The sequence below is a fragment of the Eriocheir sinensis genome, chromosome 40, assembly GCF_024679095.1.
Source record: "Eriocheir sinensis breed Jianghai 21 chromosome 40, ASM2467909v1, whole genome shotgun sequence".
In the NCBI taxonomy this organism is placed as follows: Eukaryota; Metazoa; Arthropoda; class Malacostraca; order Decapoda; family Varunidae; genus Eriocheir; species Eriocheir sinensis.
In genome coordinates this window covers 6,515,884-6,524,850 of record NC_066548.1, presented here as the reverse complement: position 1 = coordinate 6,524,850, position 8,967 = coordinate 6,515,884, and the positions used below count along the sequence as shown (strand labels likewise).

Below are 8,967 nucleotides of genomic sequence, written 5' to 3'. Positions count from 1 at the left end.
GTGCTGCCGCCTTTACAACGGTGTTCAATTTACTTAACAGCTTAAAATACTTTTACAAAATTAGTTTATTGCTTGTGGTTTAATATTTCCTTTAACGACTATTTTTTCCCTCTCTCTCTACCCTCTTCAGTGTTCTTCCTCCCCACGTAAGTTTATAAAGTTGCCATCATATTGTTCTGAAATTAGCTTTTTTTTTTTTTTTTTTTTACAGCAAAGGAGACAGCTCAAGGGCAAGAAAAGGGAAACAATAATGGATAAAAAAGCCCGCTACTCACTGCTTCTAAAAGCTGTTACATACATACATACATGCATAGTACTAGCCTACATATACAAACTGACACAAAAGTTAAATTTAGACGCCACGTCAGCTCAAGAAAATTTCAAGGAGAATTATTGCAGCTTATGGCGAGCTTTGATGTTAAATACATACATACACACATACATGCATACATAAATACGTACACAGATTTAGTAAGTTAGAATGGACACTGAATAGCAGTTGCTATAAGAGGTCGATTGATGCTTTGCCTTAGGTAATAATTAAGTTTTACGTAAAGTCATGGAATATCGCTGGAATGACTGTCAAAACGGCGATTACTCCGTGAGACCGATTCGAGGTCGATTACCTGCATAGTCCGTGAACGCCTGCTATACGGGCATGTGGTACGCTACCCAGGAGCTGAGAGTGCTCACCAGGTTGTCTCTGTAAGAAGTGATCCCGAGTAGAAAAGGCTAAGGGGACGTCCACCGAGCTCGTGGCGTGGGCAAGTCGATCAATATATTCTCCCAGGAGGTTACTAAGGATGGGAAGGAAGCCTGCATGGAGACCTGCCCGGGGGAGTCCCTCGATCTTGGCGTCGTGGGGTGGGCGAGGCGATGCGCCCCCCAGCGTATGCCGCTAATGGTTGATTGAACAGCCCTCTGAAATTTACTGTAAAAAAAAATCTTTGGATCGTTGCATGAATAATAGTTATTAAACTCCGCGAAAATGTCAAAATTCGTATGTCGCGACAGTATTGAAAATGTCAAATAACGGCCAGAATGAGTAACACCTTTGTTTATTATTATATAGCCACCTCCCTAGCTCCACTTAACCACGCTGCTGCCACTCTCGCTCTCACTGTCCTCTCCATTCCTGCCTCACAGTCCAGAACATCTCCCAAATAACATAAATGTTCTACCTCATCCAGCTTTCCTCCATTCACCTCTAGTTCATCCCTCTCATTTTCTTGTCCTTGCTGTCTCCTTACGCAAGCTGGGCATGTAAAATTTTGCACTCGTCTTACATTTCTGAGGCCTGAGCATCTCAGGTGGCACCACTGCCTGCAACATGTGCACAAGATAGAATTTACACCTACTCCCTTCCCACACCATCCTGGATATTTTCTTAATTTAATCTTTTCTCTTGCCTCTTTTCCAGTCACCATGTACTTTGTTTTTTTCCATATTAATTTTCAAACCCCTCTCCTCCATTCCTTCCTTCCATTTATTAAACTTTTCTTTCACTTCTGCTTTCTCTGCATTTACTACCACGTCATCTGCATACAGCAGCTTCCATGGTGCCTATCTCCTCTTCTCCATAAACCTTTCCTGAAGCCCTCTCATAGTATATATTGCTTCAGTTGTTGATCTCCCAGAGCAAAAGACAAACTGATATTTATCACTTATTATTATCCTTCTCACCTCTTCTCCAGGACTTTTTCATATACCTTCATGCCATGCTCCAGTAACCTTATCCCCCCCCCCCCCCCTTGCCACGGGAGTGGAAAGGTGGGCTCTTTCCGACACCCTCTGCCCCGTTGTTGGGCCTCCTCCTTGAAAGAATTGGGCATCTCTCTACCAGCCGTCTGGGGGGTTGCGCGGCATGCACCGCCTTCCTCCCTTGGGGTATATCCCCCCTCCCCCCCCAAAAAAAAAAAAACCTTATCCCCCTATAGTTACCACATTTCAAAGCATCTCCTTATATATATATATATATATATATATATATATATATATATATATATATATATATATATATATATATATATATATATATATATATATATATATATATATATATATATATATATATATATATATCTCTCTCTCTCTCTCTCTCTCTCTCTCTCTCTCTATATATATATATATATATATATATATATATATATATATATATATATATATATATATATATATAAACACTAAACTTACACTCCCATAGAAATACAACTCATATTCCCTGTATATATATATATATATATATATATATATATATATATATATATATATATATATATATATATATATATACCTCTACGGGCCTACGGTATCCAAATCCCTTATGCAAGAGTTAACTAGCATCTTTATTCCTTCATTCTATAGCTGGTACACTCTGGAACAGCCACCTTTTGTCTGTATTTCCTCCTGCCTAGGACTTGAACTCTTTCAGGAGGGGAGTGCCAAGACACCTCTCCATCCGAATTGACCTCTCCTCTGGCCACTCCTCTACCTTTGTAGGAGCAGACATTAGCGGGCCTTTTTTTCTTTGTTTATTGCCCTTGAGCTGTTTACCTTTACCGTAAAAAGAATAACGAAAACTACAATATTATCAAGTCCGGCTTCACTTTTCATGTTTATTGGTGGCATGTCCAATATAGAATCTAGATCTAGACTCTTGGCAATATGCAGTCGTGACTCGAGAGCTGTGAACAGGTTGGGGCAGGTATGTGGCGAGTCTCGCCTACTTGTCGGAGCGTGTTGAGCGTGTGGGAGGAAGGTTGGCGGGAGGAAGGTGGGGCTGCTCTCCGCGCTGCTTGCCTTGCCAGCTGCAGCGAGTCCCGACCGACCGTCACTTCATCGTAGTCGCTCGCGCCAGCAACATCTCCTTGCAGTGCCTGTGTCCGGTGGAGTCTGTGTGGGTGCGTGGGTGAGCCTTGCTTCTAGTCACTCATGTGTTATATTGATTAATGGAAATAGTGCGACAGGAATGGAACCGCGGTCAATATTGTGTTCTTTTTTGTTTTTTGAAGGATATAAAAAAGAAATACATTGGTGATTTCAGTTAGATTTCAAGAATTTTCTATTATTCTTTATGAAGTGCTGTGCTATTGTGCTACTTGTTCGTTGCTCTCCAATCTCTCCTGCAAAGTCCGGCCAGAGGGGATCGAGTTGTATACCGGTGACATCATATCCAGAATTCGCCTTGACTCACTTCTCCAGCTGCCACCCAGCCCACGCCGCCTGCCACGGCGCGCTGACGGCAAGCGACAGACTCATTCCAATTTGCTACTGACCAATTCACTTAAATAATTGTGTGAATCAAGATAAAAAGTTTATATTGGTGAGTAATGTGGTGGTTCAGTAAGAGCGAGATTTGTCAGTATTGTCAACCTTAGAACATTATCGAACGGGCTGAAATTTGCTTCCCGTTACCAGCTTACTCACTCCACGTACAAATTTGAAACTCCGCGGATATACTCTTCACTAAGTAGCAGTGTTCGCATACTGAACCGTGAAAAAATATTTACCTCTTTCAGACTATATACACACAAGCGGCCTGGAAAATGGTGTGGTTCACGCAAAGACGATTCATGAATTTAAGGCCAAGTTGGATTATAGTAGATAGAGACGGGACAGAACGAGCGTAGCTTCTTTCCCGTATACCATAACTAGGTAAATACAACTAGTATAGGTAACCACACACACACACACAGAGATTTGTGGGTGTCCAGTTATTTTAAATTTTAGCACAGGCATCAACAAAATTCATGCCTGACGGAAGTGAAATCTGACAGCCAGTGCCCTTGCGGACTCGCCTGCTCAAGACCCTCAGCCGGCAAAAGTCGGAAGAGCGGACCGGGTCACGGCCTCCCCTAAGGGGTGGGGTAGTCCCGGTAGTGGACGGTATGAGGCCACTCCTAGAGTGGGATGACTTAACATCGAATTCCATTCCATAATTATTCATTAAGACTCACATTGTGATTTCCAGGTTTTCCTTACGGCAACGCAGACAGACGGAGAATGGATGGGCAGCAGCAGACGGCTCTGCAGGTGAGTTAAAGAGAGTGGAGGTGAAAGTTATCTTCAAATTGCTTCCGTACCCACCTTTACCTTGACGAAACGTGATAATGTTAGTAAATTAACTTTCATGTTTTACGGAGGCATATATTTGACTATACTCGCTTTCCTTTCAGCTTTACAATACATGCAGCTATCATTTAGGTAATCTTTAATTACTATCTTATACGTTGTTTGCTTTTACTTTGTTTCTTATCAACAACTAGATGCTAAGGTGAAAATATGAACAGTGCTTACTTCAAGTGCATGAACGTTTCAAATACCTGGGCAGGTGCGTCAGCCTGGTCCAGCAGAGTGGGAGGAGCGGGGACAAGCAGAACTGTTCATGGGGCAACACCTTGACGTGGCAAGGTGTGCGTGTTAAAATGGCTTAGTTGGGCCATGATGAACAAGCGCATTTATACTATAAGGGGCTATGCATTGTAGCCTGACAAAGCTTGCGCTACCAGCCATAATGCCTTAAGCAAGTCATGTGGGGTACTGGCTTTCTCTTTCTCATGCCCGGAAGTTACAATCAACGGCCCGTAGCACGAGGAAGAAAAGGAGTTCTTGATTACGGTGGCGATCAGACCGGATTAGGTTTTTAGTTCGCGAAAATATCTTATTCATATCTACGCTTTGTCTGACTCATTATTTCTTTTACTCGTCACCTGGCTTCATATGAGAGAGAGAGAGAGAGAGAGAGAGAGAGAGAGAGAGAGAGAGAGAGAGAGAGAGAGAGAGAGAGAGAGAGAGAGAGAGATGCCATGCCAAGGAGGGTAACGAAAGTATTATTGTATATTCCTATGTAAATATATTTCTTAATATGAGCTCCTAAAGTATAAAATTTTATCGGTGCAGATGTTTTAAAATTCAATTACAAACATACATGAAATAGTCATGGAACCTTACAGCGGATCATCTTATTTCAGGTGAGTGTTGGTGATGAGATGGCTAACAGCATTATCACGTGCCATATGCAACGTGGACTTGACTGTGAGGAGGATGAGAGGAACTTGCAGCCGGAAAGCACTGAGAACTGGCCCGGCAGCTTGATGGATGGGGCGAACACTCATCCACCTAGCGTCGGGCCGTCTCCTGCTGGCGGCGTCAGTCAACACTGTCAGAGCGCATGGTCGTGGAGCCCAGTGAGCAGTTTTCAGCGTACATACGGTGGCCGGTGGTCGTGGAGTCCAACACAGCTAAAGTTCTTGCCGTACTCCACACAGGGGGAGGCTTCTGAGGCTTCTACACTAAGTGAATCTGGAGAATCTCCAGCGACAACCGTCAACTGTTGGCCGATTTTTGTCAACACGTGGCGTCCAAAACGGAGACGCAAGAGATTTAGGAAAAGAGGAAGGTCTCTGAAATATCAATACAATAATATGAGAGGGGAAAGAAACTGGGGAAATTTGACAAGTATTACAGAACTAGTCCAAGGAACGGGATCAAGACATCTGATGTTCCAGGACGAAACAATGAGCAAACCACATGTTTTACGTGATATAGAACACAAAACTTTCTATTCCTGTGAGACAGAAATGACATTCCTAAGTTCTCAAACTCGAAAACAGTCAGAACTTTTGTGCAGAGAAGTTAATGAAATGGGTTCAAGCATTGAACCAAATGCTGACGGAATGGAAGGTAAAGGTGCGTCTCCACGACATGAAGTAGAAGCAAATGGCAATATTATACTTCAGTCAGAAATAATTGAGAAGACAGAGTCCAAAAGTTCCCCATCACAAGCCTACTCTGTACCGTTACCAGAGAAAAATGTTACACACGGGAACAACACAATAGGCACTGTCCATCCAACAAAGGATGAAGGAATGGTTACTTCTACTGGAAAAGAGCCAATATGTTTATTATCCAATCAGCGTGTTGAAGGAAGAGACAGTATTTGGCAAATTTCCACAGCCATTGAAGGCGAGACAAATGAGAATCAAAAAGTCCAAGAAACTGCCGAAGACTGTACACCGCACACATTGACAAGGACCCCAACATTGACCCTCCCTTCCTCAGTGATTAACAGCGACTCCAACATTTCATTGATAAATCGAACCAAAAGCTTGCATCCGGTGTATGAGAGATTTGATTACAAAGAAAATGAAAATCAAACTACTCCTGTCTTGGAAGAGCTTGAATTAGTTTCAAAGGGGAGCAATGCTTCATCGGAAAGTAATGAGGAAAACACAGGGGTCTTGCAGAATGATCCTTGTTTGAACATGGGACAAATATATACGTCTGAAGGAAAACCAAACCAAGAAGTTTTGCTAAATATTATAGAAAGTTTGGATTTAAAACACAATATTTCAAGAATTCCAGCTCAAATTCAAGGTAAAAATACCTCAGACATAACCTGGCCAAGTTTCAGCTTGGAAGGAGAGTCCAGAAGACAGAAGATTCCATCCCCTGCTGAGGAACTTTCATTGCAGGGGTCCAGCAGTCCATCCCTTGCTGAGAAACCATCACTGCAGCAGTCCAGGAGTTTATTCCCTACTGAAGAACCTTCACTGCATGGGTGCAGGAGTCCATCCCCTGTAAAAGAACTGTCATTGCAACAGTCCAGGAGTTTATCCCCTGCTGAAGAACCATCATTGCAGGAGTCCAGGAGTCCAATCACTGCTGAAGTACCATCACTGCAGCAGTCCAGGAGTCCATCCTCTGCTGAAGAACCATCACTGCAGCAGTCCAGGAGTTTATCCCCTGCTGAAGAACCTTCACTGCAGCAATCCAGGAGTCCATCCCCTGCTGAAGAACCTTCACTGCAGCAATCCAGGAGTCCATCCCCTGCTGAAGAACCTTCACTGCAGCAATCCAGGAGTCCATCCCCTGCTGAAGAACCTTCACTGCAGCAATCCAGGAGTCCATCCCCTGCTGAAGAACCTTCACTACATGGGCTCAGGAGTCCATCCCCTGCTGAAGAACCTTCACTACATGGGTTCAGGAGTCCATCCCCTGCTGAAGAACCTTCACTGCAGCGGTCCAGGAGTCCATCCCCTGCTGAAGAACCTTCACTACATGGGTGCAGGAGTCCATCCCCTGCTGAAAAACCTTCACTGCAGCAGTCCAGGAGTTTATCTCCTGCTGAAGAACCTTCACTACATGGGTGCAGGAGTCCATCCCCTGCTGAAGAGCCTTCACTGCAGCAGTCCAGGAGTTTATCCCCTGCTGAAGAACCTTCACTACATGGGTGCAGGAGTCCATCCCCTGCTGAAGAACCTTCACTGCAGCGGTCCAGGAGTTTATCTCCTGCTGAAGAACCTTCACTACATGGGTGCAGGAGTCCATCCCCTGCTGAAGAACCTTCACTGCAGCGGTCCAGGAGTTTATCTCCTGCTGAAGAACCTTCACTACATGGGTGCAGGAGTCCATCCCCTGCTGAAGAACCATCACTGCAGCAGTCCAGGAGTTTATCCCCTGCTGAAGAACCTTCACTGCAGCAGTCCATGAGTTTATCCCCTGCTGAAGAACCTTCACTGCAGCAGTCCATGAGTTTATCCTCTGCTGAAGAACCTCCACTGCAGCAGTCCATGAGTTTATCCCCTGCTGAAGAACCTCCACTGCAGCAGTCCAGGAGTCCATCCCCTGCTGAAGAACCTCCACTGCAGCAGTCCAGGAGTCCATCCCCTGCTGAAGAACCTTCACTGCAGCAATCCAGGAGTCCATCCCCTGCTGAAGAACCTTCACTGCAGCAGTCCAGGAGTCTATCCCCTGCTGAAGAACCTTCACTACATGGGTGCAGGAGTCCATCCCCTGCTGAAGAACCTTCACTGCATGAGTGCAGGAGTCCATCCCCTGCTGAAGAACCTTCACTGCAGCAGTCCTGGAGTCTATTCCTTGCTGAAGAACCTTCACTGCGTGGGTGCAGGAGTTCATCCCCTGCTGAAGAACCTTCACTGCAGCGATCCAGGAGTCCATCCCCTGCTGAAGAACCTTCACTGCGTGGGTGCAGGAGTCCATCCCCTGCTGAAGAACCTTCACTGCAGCAATCCAGGAGTCTATCCCCTGCTGAAGAACCTTCACTGCGTGGGTGCAGGAGTCCATCCCCTGCTGAAGAACCTTCACTACATGAGGGCAGGAGTCCATCCCCTGCTGAAGGACCTTCACTGCAGCAATCCAGGAGTCCATCCCCTGCTGAAGAACCTTCACTGCAGCAATCCAGGACTCCATCCCCTGCTGAAGAACCTTCACTGCAGCAATCCAGGAGTCCATCCCCTGCTGAAGAACCTTCACTACATGAGGGCAGGAGTCCATCCCCTGCTGAAGGACCTTCACTGCAGCAATCCAGGAGTCCATCCCCTGCTGAAGAACCTTCACTGCAGCAATCCAGGAGTCCATCCCCTGCTGAAGAAACTCCACTGCAGGAATCCAAGAGTCCATCCCCTGCTGAAGAACCTTCACTGCAGCAGTCCAGGAGTCCATCCCCTGCTGAAGAAACTCCACTGCAGGAATCCAAGAGTCCATCCCCTGCTGAAGAACCTTCACTGCAGCAGTCCAGAAGTCCATCCCCTGCTGAAGAACCTTCACTGCAGGAATCCAAGAGTCCATCCCCTGCTGAAGAACCTTCACTACATGGGTGCAGGAGTCCATCCCCTGCTGAAGAACCTTCACTGCAGCAATCCAGGAGTCCATCCCCTGCTGAAGAACCTTCACTGCAGCAATCCAGGAGTCCATCCCCTGCTGAAGAACCTTCACTGCAGCAATCCAGGAGTCCATCCCCTGCTGAAGAACCTTCACTGCAGCAATCCATGAGTCCATCCCCTGCTGAAGAACCTTCACTGCAGCAATCCAGGAGTCCATCCCCTGCTGAAGAACCTTCACTGCAGCAATCCAGTAGTCCATCCCCTGCTGAAGAACCTTCACTACATGGGCTCAGGAGTCCATCCCCTGCTGAAGAACCTTCACTACATGGGTTCAGGAGTCCAT

The 8,967-nt window shown here is 45.7% G+C and overlaps 2 protein-coding genes across 54 annotated transcripts in view; one reads left to right on the top strand and one right to left on the bottom strand.

The window, feature by feature from the left end:
• Positions 1-2,804: 2,804 nt before the first annotated feature.
• Positions 2,805-8,967, top strand: part of LOC127009273 (uncharacterized) — a 9,960-nt gene continuing 3,797 nt past the window's right edge. The window contains exons 1-2 of one of the 4 annotated variants that reach the window (XM_050882177.1): positions 2,805-2,900; positions 3,971-4,032. In XM_050882177.1, the coding sequence (XP_050738134.1) occupies positions 4,003-4,032 (30 nt within the window). In that variant the 5' untranslated portion in view covers positions 2,805-2,900; positions 3,971-4,002. Of the gene's footprint in view, positions 2,909-3,197; positions 3,323-3,970; positions 4,033-8,789 lie in introns of those variants that run through there. The other 3 variants (XM_050882178.1, XM_050882180.1, XM_050882176.1) reach the window with 3 other exon arrangements.
• LOC127009274 (keratin-associated protein 5-3-like) lies at positions 4,974-8,962 on the bottom strand. Of its 50 annotated transcripts, none has more exons than XM_050882181.1 (10): positions 8,773-8,866; positions 8,521-8,730; positions 8,311-8,436; positions 8,227-8,268; positions 8,143-8,184; positions 8,017-8,100; positions 7,933-7,974; positions 7,681-7,722; positions 6,967-7,050; positions 4,974-6,924 (listed from the first exon to the last, which is right to left on the bottom strand). In XM_050882181.1, the coding sequence occupies exons 1-10, from the start codon at positions 8,789-8,791 to the stop codon at positions 6,371-6,373; spliced, it is 1,245 nt and encodes a 414-aa protein (XP_050738138.1). In that variant the 5' UTR covers positions 8,792-8,866; the 3' UTR covers positions 4,974-6,370. The 50 variants fall into 50 exon arrangements, 24 of the variants coding, with proteins under 24 accessions (XP_050738138.1, XP_050738139.1, XP_050738140.1 ...); XM_050882182.1 differs by having other exon boundaries at positions 7,009-7,050; XM_050882183.1 differs by having other exon boundaries at positions 4,974-6,882; positions 7,009-7,050.

Coding starts and splice junctions, on each gene's coding strand:
- LOC127009274 (XM_050882181.1), bottom strand. Junction 8,101..8,142: donor CCTGGATTGCTGCAGTGAAG/GTCCTTCAGCAG, acceptor CATGTAGTGAAG/GTTCTTCAGCAGGGGATGGA. Junction 7,723..7,932: donor CCTGGATCGCTGCAGTGAAG/GTTCTTCAGCAG, acceptor GCTGCAGTGAAG/GTTCTTCAGCAGGGGATGGA.